This window comes from Dasypus novemcinctus, chromosome 3 (assembly GCF_030445035.2).
Source record: "Dasypus novemcinctus isolate mDasNov1 chromosome 3, mDasNov1.1.hap2, whole genome shotgun sequence".
NCBI classification, from domain to species: Eukaryota; Metazoa; Chordata; class Mammalia; order Cingulata; family Dasypodidae; genus Dasypus; species Dasypus novemcinctus.
Genome location: NC_080675.1, coordinates 32688701 through 32712461, shown reverse-complemented (window position 1 = coordinate 32712461; position 23761 = coordinate 32688701). Strand labels below are relative to the sequence as shown.

The window sequence follows — 23761 nt, the reverse complement described above, 5'->3', positions numbered from 1 at the left end:
GAGGTTATTTTAAATCTGGAGGAACTTTCCATGGCTCCTGAAATCAGGATTCTGAGTATCAGTTAATATTTTCTTACTGTTCCAAAGTAATTCATGTTCCCACCCAGCATAGCAAGTAATACTTAGCATCTCTGTGGCTCAGTTTCCTAGTTTAAAATAGAAATAACAATAATAATTTACCAGGCTATTAAGAAAAATAATTGAATGTATGAATATCAAGCATACAAAAAAAGTGCCTGGTATTTAATAAGTGCTAATTAAATGTGCGTTATGTATTATTATGGTTAATATTAAGATAGCACTTCAGGAATGTTTGTGTAATTTTTTAACTTTCTTTCTGCAAGATATGTTGCTTCATTTGCTTGAAGCTTATTGTGGCCTCCACTTGGACTCAGTTCAGATTAATCAGGAACCCTCAGTTCTGACTGGTGATACTGAGTCACTCTCAGGAATGCCATGGCTGTCCCAAGAGATGCAGCTAATGAGAAGTTGTAATGAGCTTTTGACTATGCCAAACCCTGTGTTTTTGGGTTGAACTTCAAACTTCTCCTAGCACTGGAGTTGGCATTGTACAAATATAGAAACAATTTCCAAGAGCATCAAAGTTTCCACATCCTAGAGGGTTGAGTTTAGAGAACAATAGAACTTAAAAGATGGAATGTCATTTGGATTTTAGTGCAAAGGGAGTTGAGAATCAGAACAGTGGGGTCCTATTTCTTTATGGTTATATTCAAGTCGTTTTCCCTCTAAAGGTTTCAGCTTCCCTGAACCAAAAACCACTGTCCCCACTGAATAATTAACCAAAACAATTTGTTTTCTGACTATGCCATTGAAAGCCTTTTTATGACCACATTTGTTTTTTAATCCTGATGCTTTTTTCTTCTTCTCCTCTTGCCTTAGCATTTCTTTGTTATAGTTCTCAAGTACATATATTTTTTTAGCAAAATCTACTTTGTCAGTCCTGTGAAGAGAATGATTTAGATTTTTTTTTACCTTTTCCATAGTACCAAGAGCCTTTCTTGATTTTCCCCTCTAATGTTTGCAACACTTCATAATTTAGCAAACTCTTCAGATCTTCCTTTCTAAACTATTTGTGGCATTTCTTCCAAGCAGAACCAAGAAGGATGACAGCCTATGAACAGCTACATGTATCTGAGTTGTCTCTTTCTTGAAATGACCTTCTCTTTTTTCAGAGCCAGAATCATACTCTCCAGGAACTATGGAGAAAGAACCCTGCAAAGAGTGAAGTTTCTAGGTGTATAGGCAAAACTTGGGCTAGAAATGAATTTGGAAGGGGAGGGTCAAAGCGGCTATTACTTGGGAGATTTCTCTGAAGAAAGAAAACTGTTTAAGAAACACCAAACTAAACTAAAGTGCTCGTCTTTAAATAGGTGGAATTACCTTTCCTTACTCAGGTTTTAGGATATTTTGAACCAGAGTGATCTGAGTGGAAATTGAAGGTAACGGCTGTTCTATGTCAGCACCCAGGACAGTGGTATGTGTTGAAGGCTGCTGGGAATAGGAGGGAGGAAAGCAATCAAGAGCCAAGCAGCTGGGTAAAACCACCTTCCAATTACTGTAAGCTGAACATTTGGTGAGGTCAGCAGATACTCAGGGATCAGTGTCAGAATCCAAAAGTAAGCATCAGGTAAAGAAAAGAAATGTGCTTATCTCTTTAACATATGAGTCATTAACGTGTGAAGATTCTGGGACAAAGTGATCTGGAGTTATAATGGTCCATAATTAGATTCTTGGTGTGACATGGAAGTCATATTATAGGTTAACCATCTTATATCATCCTTTCAACCTTTTATTACTGAGTAGTTTAAAGAAACTTGATTGAATCTGAGGCATATCTATACTTAAATAACAGGATTTTCTGAATTATGAATTTCCAAAACATGTAATCATACAATTTTAATTCAGGAAGATAAACAGAGGCATAGTGTAGGGCTATGAGTAGAGCAGGCTGTCAGTGGCAGAGCCAAAACTGGAACCTGTTGACTTCAGTGTTTTCTTCAAAACTGGAACCTGTTGAAAGTGTTTTCTCAGTAGACCACTCACTTCAAAACCCTGCACCAATCCTTTCAAATCCATCCTGTTGTACAGCAAATAACAGAATAATTAACCTAAAATATTGCCTTTGGAAAAATGTAATGTAAGCACTTGGGAACTCACTCCCCTCCTTTCTATACTAATTTTGCCATTAAAATGACCAATGAGATATTCAAAAGGAGGAAGAATTAGTGCCACTCTGATACTAGAGGTTTTGGGGAAATGTCTGATAGATGTAGAACAGGAGGGCTTGGATTACATAACGACTTTGAAGACTTACATAATGCCTCTTGGAGAGAGTATAGTCTAGGAAATTAGTGGGAAACCTAGAATAGCCCATATAATAGCCTCTGTCTTTAAGGGGCAGAACCTGGAAGTAGAAACGGGCCAGGACCAGTAAGTAGGCCTTTCCTCTACCAAGCCTCAATATCTGGACCTCAAAGGTGGCTCTAGGAGGTCTTAGGGTTTGCTTTTGGCATAGACCGTGATCAGCAATCCCACCTCATTAAAAATTGCCACTAGGGTGTATGTCCAGTGAGGAGGAGAGGTACTTGAGAGTCATAGAATGGTGGGTCCTCCTTTTATGATTCATATATGTGTAATTTACATTAAAATTAAAATCTTATTCCTCTACCTGCCTGCTGGATTGTTAAAATGCTCAAGTAACTGTTGGTTTTTCCCATTCTTCATTCCCTTTCTTATCTGAGCATGAAAATCCCTTTCTAAAAGATTTGGTCAAGAACTTATACCAACCTCTGATAGAATCCATGTCAGTTCCTCCATGAGTATAAGCCTTTAATGGCCAAAGCTTAGGCTTTTTTCTCTAAGGATGAGTTCAAATACGGAAAAAATTTAGGTTCTGGGAATAGATGGTATAGCTTAAAAGAAGGCTCCATGGAGAAGATTCAGAGGAGCTTTCAACCTCTGAATTAAGTTTAATCAAGAAAGAAAACATTTTAGAAAATATTTAGTGTGTTCTCAACAAAATTTAAGAGTAAAATATATCTGTAACTAGAGCTAGAAAAAGTTTTCATGAAGAAAGACTAAGCAGTATGAGATTGGAGAGGATTGCATGGAGATGAGAAATGGCTAAGTGAAAAATTGGATTGAACATAGTGAATAGAGATTTAATTAGTGAAGTAAAAGATGAATTTCACAAATTCTGCCAAAGTTCTGAGGAAAAAGTATACAAAGACAAAAATGTTGAGTGTTTTAGTTTGCCAAAGCCTGCCAATGCAAAGTACCAGAAATGGGTTGGCTTTTATAATGGGAAATTTATTTGGGAAGAATTTATAGACCCACGGCCATGAAATATCCAAATCGAGGCACCGTCAGAGATGCTTTCTCACCAAATTCAGCTACTGTTGATCCTAGCATCCTGCCCAAGGATGCTGATACAAAGTACCAGAAATCTGTTGGCTTTTATAAAGGGTATTTATTGGGGGTAAAAGCTTACAGTTACAAAGCCCTGAAGATGACCACTGACCTCTGCCAAGTTCTCTGCCTTCCCCTCCAGAATCTACTGTTTCCCAGAGCTTAGCTGTGAACAACAGATATAGGGCTTGTGTCTTTCCAGGCTTCCTCTCTCAGTCGGGGCTTCTCTGTTTTTCTGTAGTTCTTTCTTTCACATGGCAGGATCAAATATAGAGGCATCCTTTTCCTCTGTGTCTCCATTTTTCTCAGACCCAGCAAGAGGGCAAAGACTCAACCTGAGTCATGCCTCACCGGTGTAGTCCAGTTAAAAGGGTCTCACACCCATAGGAATGGATTAGTTCAAAAACAAAATCTTTTTCTTTTTGGGATTCATAAAAGAACTTCAAACTGTCATAATGAGCCTAAAGATAGATTCAACCTTAAAATAATGAATTCCGGAAAGAGAGTAGAAGTAATAGCAATAAAAGAAGCATTCTTCATCTAAAGCCAAAACCTCAGTGGAAAAAATTGTGAATGAACTTCGTTTTCCAGGCAAACATAATCATACCTAGACATTCTTAGTAGAAATTTCAAACATCAAAGGTGAAAATTTCAAACATAGTATCCGTAATGATAAATCCTTGAGACATTAACATTGTATCTCTGGTAGGCAGAGGTTGCAGCTCAAGAATTATATATTCACCACATTGTCATTTGTATGTGAAGGCAATAACAAAACATTTTCAATATGCAAGGAAAATAAGACATGCAGGGTAGCCTTTCTGTGTAAACTTTGAAGACCAGTGCTAGAACAAGGAAATGTGAACACAAAGCAAGAACTCAAGAATGAGGAAATTGTGGCTAGAAAAGATTTAATGTGAACATTGAATTCAGTTAATACAGAGAGATAAGTCATGTTGAAAATGTGTCTACAAAATTAATGAAAATATTTTTCTTAAAATTCCTGATTTATATAGGAAAAGGAAAGTAAATTGATGAGATTGATAACCCCAGATTAAATTAACAGTGATTAAAAATGAACGGGAAAGTGCCCAATTTCTCATTTTCTATAAAATAGAATAATTTTTCTCTCATTATTGATATTGATAGTTGACTATAGATTTAAATTGTTTTCCAAAAATTTTTATTTTTTCATAGAATCAAAAGGAAAGTACCCTCCTTGAATGTCATGGCCAAAGGTATTAGCCAATATGAAGAGATTATACAGAAAGAGTAAAAGCATAATAAAAAGAAGCATCTAAGTATTAATAACATTTTTTAAAATACACAAAACAAGATGGCAAAAGCAAGACTAAGTTATGATAGTAAATATGAATGGGAGAATTTTCCATCTCAGTATAACTTGTGGAATGGAATAAAGTTGCACTGCCAACAATAGGTTATTGACAAGAAATATACTTATATAGAAGTATTAAAAAGAGTTGGGTTGGCATGTCTGACAGTTTGAGATTATTTATGAATTCTAAAAAGAGAGAATATGTTTATAAGTGGGTCTGTTCCTCTGGGCGTGATACCCTTTGATTGTTTTAGCTTCAACTGAGATGTCTTTGGTTAAATTATGTTAAGATTAGGGCTTTGATTTGACCATGTCAATAGGGTGTAATTCAAGTTAAGTCCCCACCCCCTTGGTGGGCTATATAAACAGACACTCACTCAAGAAAACACACAGAAGAAGATACATGGGAAGAGAGAGCTTCATAGATGCCAGAAGAGAGAACCTTGTCATTACATTAAAGAGAAGAGAACTTTGATCCCGTGGCCCCAGAAAGAGAGAAAAGCACTATGTCAGCCTGTGGCTGAGAGAGAGGAAGGCTGAAACCTCATAGAAATCGGCAACCGTCTTGCTTCAACACGTGATAACTAACTTTGGTGAGAAACCAACCTTGAGTTGAACTCCTTAGGGCTTTATGTAAGCTTTAACCCCCAATAAATACCCTTTATGAAAGCCAACAGATTTCTGGTACTTTTTATCAGCACCCCTTTGACTGACTAATACAGAATTTGGTACCAGGAGAGTGGGATGGTGCTTTTGCCATTTCTAAAAATGCTGGGACTGTTTTATAAATGGGTAAGGGGTATTTTTTTGGGGGAGGAATTGTGAGCTGCTTGATGAAAAGGGCCTAGATTGCTTGAAGAGACTGTTGGTAGGAATATGGATCCTCAAGTTATTTCTGATAAGGCCTTAGAATGAAATGATGAAACTGTTATTGGAAACTGGAAGGAAAGGTGATCCATGTTCTGAAGTTGCAGAGAACTTAGCAAGATTGATTTCTGATGTTATATTGAAGGCAGAATTTGAGACTTACAAACTTGCACATTTAGCCAAGGAGATTTCCAAAGTAAATGTGGAAAATGCAGCCTGGCTTCTCCTTGCAGTTTATAGCAAAATGTTAGAGGAAAGAGATAAACTGATAACTGAATTACTGGGCATAAAGAAACTAGAAACTGATTCTGGAAATTCAAAGCCTCTGGAAATCAAGTCCCCAGATGATAGTGCCCCATTTGAGGAATTAACCAAACTTGGAACTTGTAAGTCAGGATTGAAAATGCAGTTGTCCAGGGAAGACTTGTGGAAAGTGTTGCTGTCTGATGGCTTGGACCTCTTCTTCCTCCATGCTAAACCAACAAGCTTTTTGCAAGCTGTGTATGAACAAAGCCACTGTCAGCCTAGACTAAAAGGGACATGGAGGGGTAAGATGTAAGGGAAAACAGCTTTAAGAGGAAAACTGTAGAAGCTGAGGTCTGGAATTAAGACATCTCCTTGGGCCAAGAGAGGGATCCTACCCATGTGTACAGAGAAGGTGAGTTTTTCCCTTGCATTTTAAGAGGGTGTGTGTTCCAGCCCGCTGTTCAGGGAGAGTTTTTGCTTCCCCAGGCTAGAGAGAGAGTGGGACACATTCCCCAAGGGTTGGGGAGAGTGAGGTTGACACCCCAGTGCTCTAGTGAGGTGGGCCTGTTCCTCATAGATTAGAGAAGGCCACGTCACCAACTCACTGTTCTAAAAGGATTGGGTTTGTAGATCAGAGATTAGGGAGAATGTTGCTGCCACCTCACTGTACTAAGAAGGTTGAGACTTTACCCCAGAGATTAGGTAAAGTGTGACCATCATCCCAACATTCTTGGGAGGGTAAGGTCTGGAGCTCGGTCACCACCCAGATGCTCGATGAGGGTGGAACCAAGAAAATGGCCGTTGGGCAAGCCTGTGGAAAAGGTGGGTCCCCATGAGACCACAAGGAGGAAAAGAAACCATGATCTTGAGAATGATTCTCAGAATTTGAAATCTAATGGAGTATGCCCCACAGGTTTTCAGAACTGTTGGGTACCAGTGACTCTTGTTTCCCTCCTAAATTTTCCTTATGGTATTAAATCTTTATCCTATGTCTGTCTTTTCCTGTATTGGAAGCAGATAAATTGTTCTGTAAGTTTCACAGGTCTGCAGCCACAGGGGACTTTGCCCTAAGACACACCTATTGTGATGTGATTTTGGACTTAGCATTGCTAACTGAAAGGATTTAAGATTTTTTTAATATTATAATGTCTTTTTTGGAATTCAGAGGGTAGAGTGTGACAGTTTGAGGTTATTTATGAATGCCAGAAAGAGAGATTATGTTTGTAAACTGGTCTGTTCCTCTGGGTGTGATACCCTTTGGTTGTGTTAGATTCAGCTGAGATGTCTTTGATTAAATTACATTAACACGGGAGTGGGTGTGGCTCAAGCAGTTGGGTGCCTGCCTTCCACATGGGAGGTCCTGGGTTCTGCTCCTGGTGCCTCCTGAGGAAACAAAAACAAACAATAAACAAGACAAATGATAAAACAAACTCAGGGACGCTGATGTGTCTCAGTGGTTGAGTGCCAGGTTTCCATATATGAGGTTCCGGGTTCAAACCCCAGCCCCTGGTAACCCCCCCAAAAAGATTATGTTAAGATTAGGGCTTTGAATAAACCACATCAGTAGGGTATAACTTAGGTTAAGTCCCCACCTCCTTGCTATATGAATGGACACTCGCGCAAGAAGACACACAGAAGATGGGAAGAGAGAGCTCCGTAGGTGCCAGAAGAGAAAGCTTTGTCATAACATGGAAGAGAAGAGAATTTTGATCCTGCAGCCCCAGGAAGAGAGACAAGCCCTGTGTCAGCCTGTAACAGAGAGAGAGGAAGGCTGAACCCTCACAGAGATCAGCAATCATCTTGCTTCAACATGTGGCAACTGACTTTGGTGAGAAACCAACCTTGAGTTGGATTCTTTAGGGCCTTGTAACTGTACACTTTTACCCCCAAATAAATACCTTTTATAAAAGCCAACAGATTTCTGCTATTTTGCATCAGCACCCCTTTGGCTGACTAATGCAGAGCACATATGAAACAAACAGAAGTAGGTGTGGCATTGCTTGCAAAAAAGCAGTATATTAGTTATAGTGAGCCATTTTACATTGATGAAAGATACAGTCCATAATGAAGACATACAGGTCACAGTATCGATGCACTGAATATTCTAGGGAAAAAACTATTAGAAATACAAGAAATGATACAGGGAAACAGATATGGCTCAACCAATTGGGATCCTGTCTATCATATATGAGGTCCAGGATTCGATGCCCAAGGCCTCCTGGTGAGGGCAAGCTGGCCCATGTGGAGTGCTGGTCCACACAGGAATGCCGCCCCTTGCAGGAGTGCCGGCCAATGTGGACAGCTGGCACAGCAAGATGATGCAACAAGAGACACAGAGGAGAGAAAATAAAAAGATGTAGCAGAACAGGGAGTTGAGGTGGCACAAGAGAGTCATCGCCTCTCTCCCACTCCAAAAGGTCCCAGGATCAGTTCCCAGAGCCGCCTAATGAGAATATAAGCAGGCACAGAAGAACACACAGTGAATGGACACAGAGAACAGACAATGGAGGGAATGGGGTGGAGGGGGGAGAGAATAAATAAAATAAATCTGTAAAAAAAAAATGATAGAAATGTAATTATAGTGTAGGATTTTAATACACCATTATTATCAGCAAATCAGACCTAATATAAGGATATTAAGGGTTTTGAACAATATAATTAATAAGGCTAAATTAATAGCTGTACAACTTTGTGCCCTACAAAGTACCCACAGAACATTTTTTTAAGTACTAGAAAAGGGTACTTCAATTAAATCTTCAAAAAATAGAAATTATTCAGGCCTCCTTCAACCACTTTACAATAAAATGATATATTAAAATGAAAGTCTTCTCAGCCTGAAGCAGTCAGAGTGGACATCATCCCAAATCCCTCAAACTTAAGGAATGAACAAAAAGGTGGGGGGAGTGAAAGCCTGTACAAATACCCGAAACATTTGGAAAATTTAAAACTTTCTTATAAGTAACATAGTCAAAATCATATTGCAAACTATATTGAAAATAAAAATTGTACAAATCAAAACTTGAATTTGGGAAGCAAATGTGGTTCAAGTGACTGAGCTCCCACCTACTACATGGGAGGTCTGGGTTCAGTTCCTGGTGCCTCCTAAAGAAGAAGGCTGGCATGATGGGCTGATGCAACAAAATGATGCAGTGAGATGATGCAATCAAGAGACAAAGCAAGGAAACACAATGAGAGATGCAACAAAGCAGGGAGTAAAGGTGGCTCAGGTGATAGGATGCCTCTCTCCCAAATGGGAGATCCTGGGTTCGGTTGCCAGTGCTTCCTAAAAAGAGAAGACTAGCACACAACAAAAAGACATAGCACATGCAAACAACAAGAGGATGGGGAGGAAAAAAATCTTTAAAAAAGAAAAAAACCTTGAATTTGAAATGTAGTCAAAGATGTATTCAAAAGTAAATTCATAGTCTTGAATTTCATTGTTAAAATATAGAAAGATTGAAAAGAAATTAACCAAGAAACAAGTGGAAAATGGTCTTCAACTGACGTGTGGACCTCAGCTGATTACCCAGAGTGATTTGGGAAAAAAATTTTAAGACTTCTCTGAGATCATCAGGAAAGAGTGCTTGGATAGATTAGTGATGCCTGCCACAGACAGGGAAGATGATGAGAGTAGTGCATGTTTGTCATACCTGAGCTAAGCTCTTATCTCATGCAGTTAGAAAACAGACAATAAAACATAGCTAAGGAAAACAGGAAAAAAGAAATCAAGAAGAAAAGCAAATAATAAAATTATTTAAGTTCAAAATCTTATTTAGGTGGAGAATGGGGTGAGAAATGAGAAAATAGACCACTGCCAGAAAAATAAAAGAATTAAGAATAAGGAAAAGGCTTCTAAAAAGTAATCTAGAAGAGGTTGAAAAGTCACAAGTACACTGTGCATAATTGTATGCTACTAAATTTTAAAAACTGTATGAAAGCTGGCTCCATAGTTCACACTTTAACATCCCTCCTCGGCTGCAAACACATAGCAGTGACAGATAAAAAGTTTAAAGAAGAAAACCAAAAGACATAGCCAAGCTTCAAAATAAGGGAAACATCTCTTTGGCCTCAGAATGTTCAGAAATAAATGCAAAATCAATGAGTAAGGCCAAAGCCACAAGCTTTCTGAAATCTACTTTGGAAGCATTAATGGCAGCCTGGGACTTAGCTCCTGAGGCATGTTGGGGCCTGAAAATGCCCTACACAAGCCTGAGGCTATACTTTCATATGAGACTATGGGCCTGCCAAGTCAGGAAGACAATAAGAATTTAAAAAAATAAAAACAAAAACAAAAAACACCCTTGAGACTGTTCATGTCTCAGAACTGACCTGGATTTCTTAATGTCACTGAGGTAAGGGCTCCAAAATGCCTTGGTAAACCTGATTCTAGACGAGAGTCAGGGGGCCTGGGTAGAGTCAACTATATAATCATATAATCTTCCAACAGGAAAGGTAAGCATGTGAGAGATTGAGGGGGCAGGGGCGGGGACTCCTGTTCAAAATGAGCCTGGAAACTCAAATCACAAAACACATGAACAAATCTAATACTAAGAAAGATTGCCAGCAAATTCAGCAATTGGAACATGAATTCCTTGCAGATGAAATGAATGTTTTTGGCCACGCATGTTGGATCATGTGTCTGATAGGAGTATTGTGTGAAACAAGACATGTGACTCTGATAGAAATATCAGAAGAGAGACCTGAAGGATAGGTGCACAGTCCTTGAAAATATAATAACTAAGGGTTCTCCAAAATTGAAGAAAGATACAAGTCATTAGCTAAAAAGCTTCTCCATATACCAAGATTAATGCACCTCTAGAAACATCACAGTGAAACTGCAAATATTAAGCTTAAAAGGAAAGTCTTAAATACTACGTGGGAGAGTCCTCATTTCTACAACGGGACGTGGAGTATCAGCATTCTGCTCCTCAGCAGCAGTAGGTGCCAGAAGACAGTAGCTAATAGCTTGAAAGTGTTGAAGCAAAGTAATTTGCATCCTAGAATTTTATATGTAACAAAGCTGTCATTGAAGAGAAAGGCAATTCAACATCCATTAGAATGGCTGCTATTAAAAAAAAAAAAAAAAAGAACAAGTGTTGGAGAAGATGCACAGAAATAGGAACACTCAGGTATTGCTGGTGGCAATGTAAAATGGTGCAGTCCCTGTGGAAGACAGTTTGGTAGTTCCTTGAAAATTATAGGATTACCCTATGACCCAGCAATCCCACTACTAGGTAAATACCCAAAAGAATTGAAAGCAGGGACTTGAACAGATATTTGCACACCAATGTTCATAGTGGCATTATTCACAACTGCGAAAAGATGGAGCAACCCAAGTGCCCATCACCTGATGAGTGGATAAATAAAAGTGGTATATACATGCAGTGTAATATTATTCAGCTGTAAAAATATATTAAGTCCATTCTACAACATGAATGAACCTTGAAGACATATTGTGTGAAATAAGCCAGACACAAAAGGACAAATATTTTATGATCTCACGGATTCGAAACAGTTAGAATACCAAACTATAGAGACAGAATCTAGAATAAAAGTTATAAGGGGATTGGGAAGGAATAGGGAATGGAAAGTTAAGACTTGAACTGGATAGGGTTCCTATTTGGAATGATGCAGCTGTTTTGGTAATGGATGGGGGTAATGGTAGCACAACATTGTGAATGTAGTTAACAGCATTGCAATATGTATATGATTAAAAGGGGGAAATATGAGATTGTACTTATGGTAACAAAATAAATTTTTTTTAAAACTCCATGGAAATACTCTATACAAACAATGAACCCTAAGTTAAAACTGTGGACTTTAATTAATAGTACAATTGTAGAAATGTGATATCAATTATAGCAGGTGTTGTACACCAATGCAGGTGGTTGGTGGTTGGTTAATGTATAGGAATCCTGTATTTTGTGCATGATTGTTCTATAAACCCACAACTTCTCTAATAAAAGAAAAAAAGTGTTAAAAAAAGAGAAAGGCAAAATGAAAATTATTTGAGATATTAAAAGTCTAAGAGTATGTCCCCCATGGATCTTCACTAAAAGAACTGATAAAGACAGTATAAAATAAAAGAGTAAAATGAACCCAGAAGTCTGGCTAACAAGAAATGATGTGCAAAGCAATTTATAAAATGTCAAAGAATAGAAGTGACTCTGAAAATAATTATTTGGTCTTCTTTGAAAATTTCATGCACATTTAAGGGAAGGAAGACAAGATGCAGAGGGCTAAGAATATTCATAGTATAACATTAATGTTATAACAGGGTCCATGTCAAGTTCAAGAGTAGGATGGAGGGAAGCAGACTTGGCCCAATGGATAAGGCGTCCGCCTACCACATGGGAGGTCCACGGTTCAAACCCAGGTCCTCCTTGACCCAAGTGGAGCTGGCCCACGCTCACTGCTGATGTGCACAACTAGTGCCATACCACTCAGGGGTGTACCCCGCATAGGGGAGCCCCACGCACAAGGAATGTGCCCCGTAAGGAGAGCCACCCAGTGCGAAAGAGAGTCCAGCCTGCCCAGGAATGGTACCGCACACATGGAGAGCTGATGCAGCAAGATGACTCAACAAAAAGAGACACAGATTCCTGCTGCCGCTGACAAGAATAGAAGCGGACACAGAAGAACACGCAGCAAATGGACACAGAACAGACAACTGGGACGGCGGGGAGGGGGGAGAGAAATAAATAAAAATAAATCTTTAAAAATAAAAGAGTAGGATGGAATGACTATACTCTCAGGAAAAAATAGCTAAATAATTGGTGTACAGTCTACAGCTTTCAAATTGACATGGGTGGGAAGGGAGAATGTAGAAAATTTTATGAATCCAGTGGAAGGCAGAAAAAGGGAAAAAAGCAAAGGAAAAGAATGGCAAGTAGAAAACAAAAACTTAATTTTAGAAATAAGTCCAAATATATGAGCAATCACAATAAATGTTAATAGACTACACTCTTCTGTAAAGACAGATTACCAAATTTTATTTTTAAAAAGTTCTGTTATAGGCTGCTTAACAGAGATATATGTAAACTAAAATCTCAGAGAAGGGTTGTTTATAAAGGATTGGATAAAGATAAACCATGAAGAACTAATCAAAAGGAAAAATTGTATAGCAATATTAATCAGATAAAAAATAGAATTAAGCAAAAAGAATTAATAGGAATAAAGAAGAGCACATATATGCACTTATTAGCATAATTTGAAAATCAATAAATCAAAAGCCAACTAAATTATAAGGAGAAATTGGCAAATCATCCATCATAGTGGGTGGTTTATTTAAATATTAGTGTCAGTATAACTGAGAACTCAAATAAAAATCACTGAGGATTTTGAGTATTTGAAATATAGAACAAACAAATTGCTCTCCTAGTGGATTTTAATCTTTTTTTGACCACTACCAACTTATCATAAAAAATACATTTTACTTGCAACCCAGTAAAAATACCTATTATATGTAAGTATGTGAAATAAAAGTTGCACAAAAAACTCTTTTCTGTTCTTTTTCTAAAGCCAATCGTGATCCCTTAAATTGATTTTACAACCCATTTTTTAGTTACAACTCACAATCTCAAAAACATCAATAACTATGCATAACATCCTGCCCCCAACAGGAACTATGCATTCTTTTGGAGTATGTAACATACATAAAAATTTAGCATGTACTATGTCACAAGTGAAGGCTCTACAAATTTCAAAATATTTCATCAAGTAGATCACATGCTTTAACTGCAATGCATTTAAATTAGAAATAGACAATGGGATACTTTAGCTTGTATGTATGTTACCAGCATGACCAAAAAAAACATAGAAACACTACTCTCTGCATGGTGTTTCTGTAAACCTATTTTCTTTAATCAAAGAAGAAATACTGAAAAACAAACAACAAGAAATACATTAGACAATAAATAGACAATAAAAATAGTTTTGAAAAGCCTGTATGTTTGGACATTTTTTAAAAGATATCATGTGTTAAAGAGGTGATCACAATAGAAATTATGAAAGAGAACTGAATGGCTATTGAAATTACTCCATATCAGAATCAATGAATGAATTTGAAAAGCAGCAATACAGAAGATCACTTCTGGAAGGGATAATACGAGAAAAGGCCCAGATAAATAATATTAAGAACAAGAAGGAATGTAACTACAAATACAGCAGATTGAATAATGTTTGGTATTTTATGAAATGGAGTCCTGTACCCCACTACTGCACAAAAGCAGACTTCAGTAAGTGTTTCTTGAATTGGTTTGGATACTAGACCCTAGTTAATAATGTTCTAATTATTATTTGCTAATGATTAGCGTATTAGCTTCTGTTTACAAAAAGCATATATAATCCATTAATGCCCCAATAGAAGGAAGAGGCCCGCATCTACCTGTGTGCACATAGGGATCTTGTGAGGAAAATTATAAGATGGTTCATCTGTGAGTAAATGTTTGTTAAGGAAAGCCAGAGTACATGTATTTCTTTAACCTAATTTGCCCTCATGGGAGTTCTTCTCTTTTGGGAATTGAAAGATACTGACTATCACCAGTATCTTATAAAAATAAATAGGTTAGGAGGTATTTGTTTTCAGGACCTTCACAAATGCAACCATATCTGTTTTGCCCCCAGCCCTGGAGAGGTCGACCCTTCTAGCTCTGCTCTTCTCGTTTGAAAAATCTTGGGCATTTTTCTTTTGTGGGTCCTTCCTCCTATAGAAAGGTCATCTCTGATGTGGTGGCATGAATCCAAAATAAACTTTCACTAAACCATTGAAATGGAAAACTAGTACCTCTGTGTTAGAGATGTGGACAGCCTTGAAAAGAATCCAAAGAGAAACAATATAGCACCAAACCACAATCAACCTTGTGAAGTAATGAACAAAACAGACCTTTTAAAAAAGATATCACTTTCAGAAAAGTTTCCACTGACCAAAATAATGGGAAAAAGAAAGAACAGAGGAAACCACAAATAAAGGAAATAAAATACAACAGAAGCCTTAACCAGCAAAACAGATAATGTGGATTTTGCTCATTATAACCCTTCTAAACTGGTGATGATATGTAATATAGACTGAATATATGATGTAGTCTTGATGCAAATGGAAGTCCTAGCTAGCCATTTGATTGGCTTGTGATCCCTAATTAAAAATTTGCACTAGAAGAAATCTAAGCCTAGGAATACTTCACTTTAAGGATTCATTTGTTTGTTAATGCATTATTCAACACTTCTTTAAGAAAGATCCCAAGCTGTTCACTCTTACTCAGGGTAGGAAAAATGTCCATGTCAAACTCTTTCCTGGACTTCAGAAAAAATAAAAGAGGCAAGAGGAATATATAGTCATGGAGTAATTGGGAAATATTCCTTTAATATTTAAGGAAATTCTTTAGGTGCTAGCTGTGAGCATGTCCAAGGAAAGATGCTGTCTCAGAAGAATGGAGCCTGTCACTATTAATGGTATCCTTCTAATTTTTCTGTTGCTACTATACACAGCCACGTTTCTTATTTTAGTTTTTAAGTGGCTTCATGAGTCAAGCTGCCTGCCCCAAAGCAGATTTTGGTAATTACAGGCAGTTCATACTCAGAGAAAGGCCTGAACTAAGTCCATTACCATAGCTGAGATTTACTGAAGCTCTAATTTTCAATGTTTGACTACCTCTACCACCTAGACACTTGCACCATTTCCAAGAACAGTTAAAGAACACTATTATGTTCTAGTTTGCTCAAAGCAGATACCATAGAATGGGGTGGGTTTTAACAGTGGGACTTTATGAGCTTACAGTTTTGAGGCTGAGAAAAATGTCCACATCAAGGCATCATCAGACAATGCTTTCTCCTGTAGACTGGCTGTTGGTCAACTGGACTCCTCTGGCACATGGCACATGGTGGCGTCTGCTGGTCTCTCCCTTTTCTTCTGGGTTTCATTGCTTGCTGCTTCTAGCCTCTGTGACTTTCTCTCTTTATCTAAATTTCATTCTCTTGTAAAGGACTCCAGTAAGAGGATTAAGACCCACCCTGAATGAGGTGGGTCACATCTTAAATTGAGACCTTCCTCACCAAAAGATCCTACTTACAATGGGTCCACACCTACACGAATGTATTAACTTTAAGAGCATACCTTTTGGGGGTGCTTACAGCTTCAAACAGTCACACTAGAGGACTAAATATTCACATCTAGCACTCTTCTTGGGTTTGGACCTGACTTTTGTGTAAGAAAAAGTTAATGGCTTCTTTCTGTTTCCATCTTTCCAGTATTTCTCACTGTAAAACTTTTTAAAATATGTTTTTTATTAGAGAAGTTATAGGTTTATATAAAAATCATGCATTTATAGAGTTCACATATCCCCCCACCCCCACCTTATCACCTTGCATTACTGTAGTACTTTTGTTACATTTAATGACTAAAGCTAGAATTTTTTTTAAAGATTTATTTATTTGTTTCTATCCCCTTGCCCCCATTTCCCCCCCATCCCCCCAGTTGTCTGCTCTCTCTGTCCATTCTCTGTGTGCTCTTCTGTGACTGCTTCTATCCTTATCAGCGGCTCCAGGAATCTGTGTCTCTTTTTGTTGCCTCATCTTGTATCAGCTCTCTGTGTGTGTGGTGCCATTCTTGGGCAGGCTGCACTTTCCTTCATGCTGGGCTGCTTTCCTTACAGGGCGCACTCCTTGCACGTGGGACTCCCCTACGTGGGGGACACCCCTGTATGGCATGGCACTCCTTGTGCGCATCAGCACTGCACATGGGCCAACTCCACACGGGTCAAGGAGGCCCAGGGTTTGAACCACGGACCTCCCATGTGGTAGGCGGACGCCCTACCCATTGGGCTAAGTCTGCTTTCCAAAACTCGAATTTTTTAAGCTCATCTTTAGTCACCTCTTCATATTATGTATGTGTAATACTATGTCCAGAAAACAGCACACAAAAGAGCTGCATCAAACACATATTTAATTTTGCAAAATCAGCTGCTCAAAGAGATAGAGGAAAGTTTGAATTTAACTAAAGTAGATGATTCCCTCTGATATTCCATTCCAGATGAGATGGGAGATATCTTGTTCCTCCTGTCATCCCCCAAGCCTCTTACAGGAAGATCATCCCACTGTGCTTTATAGTATTCTAGCTTAAAGATACATATTTTATACAACACAGCATATCATAAGCCAACTACATTTGGTGTACAGTTGAAGAAACAGCAATTCATTCTGATGCTGACAGAAAAAAACATTTCTGTTAGATTTATTAAGAGAGAGTTTGTCAGTCTCAAATGAGACCTCTTCCTAAGGGATTTAAAGAGTAATTTTGACCTTGACATTTCTGTCTTGTAGGTTGCCAATAAATTACTTTTTTACTTTAATACCAAATTGCCATTAACTTCCAAGTCCTGAATGTTTTACGGTCATTCTTCTACAGTTTAGTATTCCATACTGATATTAGAGTCAGTAATTCATCCAATTTGATGTTTCTCTAATTAGATAGGCTTATAATAAATGTAAAGCATGTCAATCTGTATTCCTAAGTAAAACTGACAATACCAATAATAGTTAATGTTTATTTAGCCCTTAAATGTAATACCAGGCACTGTGCTAGGATGTGCTTGACATTCACCATCTTAATTATCAGAACAACTCTATGAGGTAGGCCTATTATCTTGATGTTAAAGGTACAGTAACTGACTTAAAGACAACTAAGGAAACACATTCATACTTTCCTTTGTCAGTGTTTCCTGGAACACAGGTATTTCCAGGAAAGCGGCAAAGTACCATTGCTGGAACAAATCAACAATGACAAGTTAACGTATAGGATCTAGACAAGTTGTATTTTAAAATTTCTCATTTAGGAGTGGTTGTCCAGAAGTTGGAATGCATTTTCCCAAGGAAGTGAAGTTCTAATAACAAAAGCATGGGAAGCGGATGTGGCTTGAGTAATTGGGCTCCTACCTACCATATGGGAGGTCCCAGGTTTGGTTCCTGTCATCTCCTAAAGATGATGAGCAAGGCAGTGAGCTCATGCAGCAGGCTGGCATAGCAAGTTGACACAACAAGATAACGCAATGAGGAAACAATGACAGACACAACAAACTGAGCGGAGGTGGTTTAAGTGATTGGGCACCTCCCTCCCACATGGGAGGTCCCACGTTCAGGTCCCAGTGCTTCCTAAAGAGAAGATGAGCACAAACGAACATGACATGGAGTGCAAACAACAAGGAGGCGGTGGAGATAAAAATAAATCTTTTTTTAAAAGCATATTCACCCATAGTGTGTCTAAAGTAAATAATAAACCCAAACTATTTTGTGCAATAATGTTTCCATGGGGAAAATTCACCTTCCCCTTGAATAGCTAAGGACACATTTCTCCATTGTGGGGTGGAATAGAGACCCTAAGCTAGAAACAGTATTAGAAACGTGAACATTCTGAATCAATGGTGGTGCCTAAGGCCTGTGATGGGAGTTGATGGCAGGGAGGAGGATGGTAGTAGGGTGAGTGGAACTGGGAACAAAGGGGACAGAAGGCACAAGAGATCTTGGGTGAGGAACAAGATAAAGCCTATGAAGGTGAAGGCTGGCATAGTCCAGAGAGTGGAGGGGGAAGAGTTGGGAGCTTGGGGGCCCAGAACTTGTGGATCTAGTCCCGCCCAGGGGCTCTTCTCATCCCTAGGGCAGCTCCCTGTTCACAGTCTTTGTTTTATCTACTGACCTAAAAATTTTGCCTGCCTGCTTCCCTTTTTACTGCTACCACTTGGGGTTTCCTCTGTGAAACTTGACCCTATGGGCTTTTGTCTTCCGTAAAAAAAAGAGCCATCCTAGGCCCTCCAGAACTTTCTTTTTTCGCTTGGGTCCTGGAAGAGGAAATAACAGCCTATATTAGTAAGGGTTCTCTAGGGAAACAGAACCAACAGGAGATAAATATACCATTACATATATATATATGTAATGAGCTTTTTATAAGGAATGTCTCTACAACTATGAGGATGGACAGTTCCAAATTTTGTTGGGCAGGCTACAAGCATGGAACTCCAATGAAGGATATTGATTAATTCCCCAAGAGAAGCTGACTGCCTGAATTAGTGATGGAAATTCTCCCTTCTGACTGCTGAAGTTATCACTTCTCCTTTTAAAGCCTCCAAATCATTGGATGAGACTTCTCTCATTGTTGAAGGCAGTCTCCCCAGTTGATTGTAGATGTAATCAGCCATAGGTGCAATCAACTTACTGATGATTTAAGTCCATGAAATATCCTCACAGTAAATCAAGCCAGCTTGACCAAACAATTGGTCACCATAACCTGGCCAAGTTGATACATAAATTTAACTATTACACAGCCTACAGAGCTTTGGTGTGTTTTAGGGTATATAAAGGGCTGAAATAAAATGCATTTCAGATGTAGCTATCTAAGGCTGAGGCTCTGGGAAAGAGAGAAAGAGGCGCTTTGCTCCTTTATCTCCTTGACCAGTGTATCCTGTCCTCAAAATAGAGGTGGAAAAAAGGGGTAGGTCCTAGATCACAGCTTGCCAGATGAGAAAATATGTTCCTAAGAAGCATCACCATCAAGTGAAGGAGTGTTTCCTGAACACTGTTCTTTTGGGGTGTGTTTTCTCAAGGGGCATGTCTCTATTATGGGTGGAAGGACCATCTGGGCACCTAGACCTCTACCAGTTGTCCAAGTGCACGTCATACCATCTTCCTCTTTCCTTCCAAGCCAATGTTTCCCTGACTTCTCTGGCGACATGAATTACATGGGCACCTGATGTGCTATAAAAAACCCAATCTCCCAGGCCCTGTCCCAGACTACTGAATCAGAATCTCCAAGGGAAGGATCTAGAAAGTTGTGTATTGAGCAGTGCTGATGCACGCAAGGAATGCCATGCCACGCAGGGGTGTCCCCCACGTAGGGGAGCCCCACACGCAAGGAGTGCACCCCATAAGGAGAGCCGCCCAGCGCCAAAGAAAGTGCAGCCTGCCCAGGAATGGTGCCGCACACAAAGAGAACTGACACAACAAGATGGTGCAACAAAAAAAGAAACACAGATTCCCGTGCCGCCGACAACAGAAGCAGACAAAGAAGACGCAGCAAATAGACACAGAGAACAGACAACCGGGGGGAGGGGGGGCGGGTGGGAAGGGGAGAGAAAAATCTTTTAAAAAAATAAAATAAGCAGCTCCAGGTAATTCTTCTATAGACAGTTTGGCAAACATTGCTTGACTCTGCCCTACCCTTCCCAGTTGTGAGAGCTTTTTTCAGTTATAGGGTTTGCAAATATTTTCACCCATTCTGCAGGTTGTCTTTCTTGATAATGTCCTTTGTTGCATAATAGTTTTTAAGAGTTTTGAGTGCTCAAATTACATACATGGTGAATAAGACAGTTCCTGCTGTCAGGGAACTTATAGTTTTAGCTCTTTTGATCCATTTTGAGTTAATTTTTGTATATGATGTGATATAGGGGTCCACCTTCATTCTTTTGCATGTGAATATCCAGTTTTTTTAGCTCCATTTGTTGAAGAGACTACTCTTTTTCCCATTGAATGGTCTTGGCACCCTTATTGAAAATCAATTGGCCATAGATGTAGGAAGTTATTTCTGGATTCTCAGTTCTATTCCATTGATTTACATATGTATACTTATGACAGGTCTACACAGTTTTGGTTATGTTTGCTTTGTAGCAGGTTTTGTAATCTAGAGATATGAGTCTTCCAGTTTTGTTCTTTTTCAGTATTGTTTTGATTATCCAGGGTCACGTACAATTCCATATGAATTTAAGGCTCAATGTTTCCATTTCTGCAGAAAATGGTCACTTTAATTTTTTTTTTAAGATTTATTTTATTTATTCCCACACACACTGCCTGCACTCGCTGTCTGCTCTCTGTGTCCATTTGCTGCGCATTCTCCTGTGTCTGCTCATCTTCTCTTCTCATCTTTAGGAGGCACCAGGAACCAATCCTGGGACCTCCAGTGCGGGAGAGAGGCAGCCAATTGCTTGAGCCACCTCAGCTCCCTGGTTTGTTGTATCTCTCATTGTCTTTCCTCTGTGTCTCTTTTTTGTTGCATCATCTTGTGTCAGTTTGCAGCACAGGCCAGCTCTCTCTGGTGTATAACAGCTTCGCCTTCATGAGGAGGCCCCAGGAACCAAACCAGGACCCCCCACATGGTAGACAGGAGTCCAGTCATTTGAGCCACATCTGCTTCCTGGGTCATTGGAATTTTGATAGGGATTGCATTGAATCTATAGATTGTGTTGGGTGGTATTGACATCTTAACAATATTTAGTCTTCCAATCCATGAACATGGGATGTCTTCTCATTTATTTACAGCTTCTTTAATTTCTTTCAGCAATGTTTTCTGGTTTTTAGTGTACAAGTTTTTCACTTCCTTGTTAAATTTATTCTTAGGTATTTTATTCTTTTGAATACTATTGTAAATAGAATTATTTTCTTAATTTCTTTTTCATATTGTTCATTGCTGGTGTATAAAAACAACTGATTTTTGTATGTTGATCTTGAATCCTGCAACTTTGCTGAACTCTTGTATTAGCTTTAATAGTTGTGTAGTTGTGTGTATTCTTTGGAATTTTTAGTATATAGAATCATGTCATCTGCAAATAGAGATAATTTAATTTTTGCCTTTCTAATTTAGATGCCTCTTATTTATTTTCTTGCTTAAGTGCTCTGACTTACACTTCCAGTACAATGTTGAATAGCAGTGGTCAAAGTAGGCATGCCTTGTTTTGTTCCTGATCTTGGGGCAAAGCTTTTCCCCTTTCTTTTTTTTTTTTTAAAGATTTATTTTTATTTATTTAATTCTCCTCCCCTCCCCTGGTTGTCTGTCGTCAGCGGCACGGGAAGTGTGGGCGGCGCCATTCCTCGGCAGGCTGCTCCCTCCTTCGCGCTGGGCAGCTCTCCTTAGGGGCGCACTCCTTGCGCGTGGGGCTCCCCTACGCGCGGGGACACCCCTGCGTGGCAGGGCACTCCTTGAGTGCATCAGCACTGCGCATGGGCCAGCTCAACACTGGTCAAGTGTGCGCATCAGCACCGCACATGGGCCAGCTTCACACTGGTCAAGGAGGCCCGGGGCTTGAACTGCGGACCTCCCATGTGGTAGACGGATGACCTAACCACTGGGCCAAAGTCCATTTCCCGCTTTTCACCTTTCATCATTGAGTATGTTTGCTGTAGATTACCTTATCATATTGTGGAAATTCCCTCCTATTCCTTATTTTCTGAGTGTTTTTTACAAAAGGGTGTTAGATTTTATAAAATACTCTTCAGCGTCAATTGAAATGATCATGTGTTTTGTTTTGTTTTTCCCTTTGCTCTATTAATGTGGTGATTGATTTTTATATGTCAAACCACCCTCACATTCCTGGGATAAATCCCACTTGGGCATGGTTTATAATCCTTTTAATATGCTGTTGGATTCCAGATTACTAGCATTTTGTTGGGAACCTTTGAATCTGTATTCATAAAGGATATTGATCTTCCATTTTCTTTTTTTTTTTGTAGTATCTTTGTCTGGCTTTGATGTCAAAGTAATACTGGCCTCATAGAACAAGTTAAAAAGTTGCTTCTCCTTCAATTTTTTGGAAGAGTTTTCTTAAAGATTGGTGTTAATTCTTCTCTAAATGTTTGGGAGAATTAAACAGTGAAGCTCTCTGGTCCAGGGATTTTCTTTGTTGGAGGTTTTTATTTGCTGATTCAGTCTCTTGTCATAGATCTCTTCAGACTTTCTATCTCCTCTTGAGTCAATTTTGGTACTTTATGTGTTTCTTAGAATGTGTCCATTTCATCTAGGTTATCTAATTTCTTGGCATACAATTGTCAATAGCATTCTTTCAATCTGTTTTATTATTGTAAGGTTAATAGAAGTGGTCCAATTTAATTTCTTATTTTAGTTGTTTGTGTCTTCTCTTTTTCCTCATCTAACTAAAGATTTGTCAATTTTGTTGATGCTTTCAAATAACTAACTTTTGGTTTCATTGAAAAGCTCATGCTTTCTTAAAGCTACATTCCAGTGGAAAGAGATGGACAATAAATTTCGAAATATATATTTCAGAATAAAGGAGTTGTTGACCAATAAGATGCCATTTGAACAAAGCCCAGAAAGAAGCAAGGAAAATCCATATGAAAGGGAACATCATGAGCAAGATGTGAAGCCACTGAAGCCATGTGCTTGACCTTGCCTTTCCATCTGCAGGTTTAACCAAGCTCCTTTGTGTTTCAGAGGGTCCTCCATAGAAGGGCAGCTGAATGGACTCCAGAGCAGCCTTAACTCAGCAGCCTTTGTGCCCATCACCAGCTCCACAGGTTAGTGGGCACCAGCCCTTCTGCAGGTGGGGCAGCAGGGTGGGTACTTGGCATATAGCTCCAGCTCAAAGAACAGAGAATCCAGCCTTTTGAAATATTCCAAATGGGTATTTTTCTTACAGTATTCTTTAAAATGATATTGACAACCTAGGATAGGATGGTTTTCCAGAACAAATTTAGGAGAGATGAAATTTCCCAATCTGTAAATGCAACCAGATTTGCAGCAGTTAGTAAAAATATTCTATATTAGACTGCTCTTTCACTGTTTATATCATATTTCTATATGTAATATCTCTCACTTAACCCTCACAGCAGCCCTGTGAGGTGGATCTTCTTGTCCTCCTAGATAAGGAAACTGAAGCTTAGAAAATTGAAGGGCTTCTGGGAGGTTATACATGGATGCAGAGGTAGAGCTCAGATGTTTGACTGAAATCCTATCATGCTAATATTATGTAGTTACTGAAGTCTAAAGCCTTTCAATGTAGGTACCTATATACAGCTTTGGCAATGTGCAGGGATAGTTTGCTCTGAGTAATAATTCATAAAAATATACTAATAAGTAATCATAAAATTAAAAGAATGGGACTTTGATCCGGT

General features: G+C 38.8%; 1 protein-coding gene across 50 annotated transcripts in view; it reads left to right on the top strand.

Moving 5' to 3' along the window:
• Window positions 1-23761, top strand: part of TTLL5 (tubulin tyrosine ligase like 5) — a 349192-nt gene that overhangs the window by 283537 nt on the left and 41894 nt on the right. For 40 of the 50 annotated variants that reach the window (XR_011648300.1, XM_071213776.1, XM_058293047.2 and 37 more), the window contains one exon: window positions 23082-23164. The exons of the other annotated variants lie outside the window; for them this stretch is intronic. Coding sequence is in view for 39 of the 40 variants with exons in the window: in XM_071213776.1 (XP_071069877.1) it covers window positions 23082-23164 (83 nt within the window). In the remaining variant the exon portion in view is untranslated. The remainder of the gene's footprint in view (window positions 1-23081; window positions 23165-23761) is intronic. 50 annotated transcript variants of the gene reach the window in all.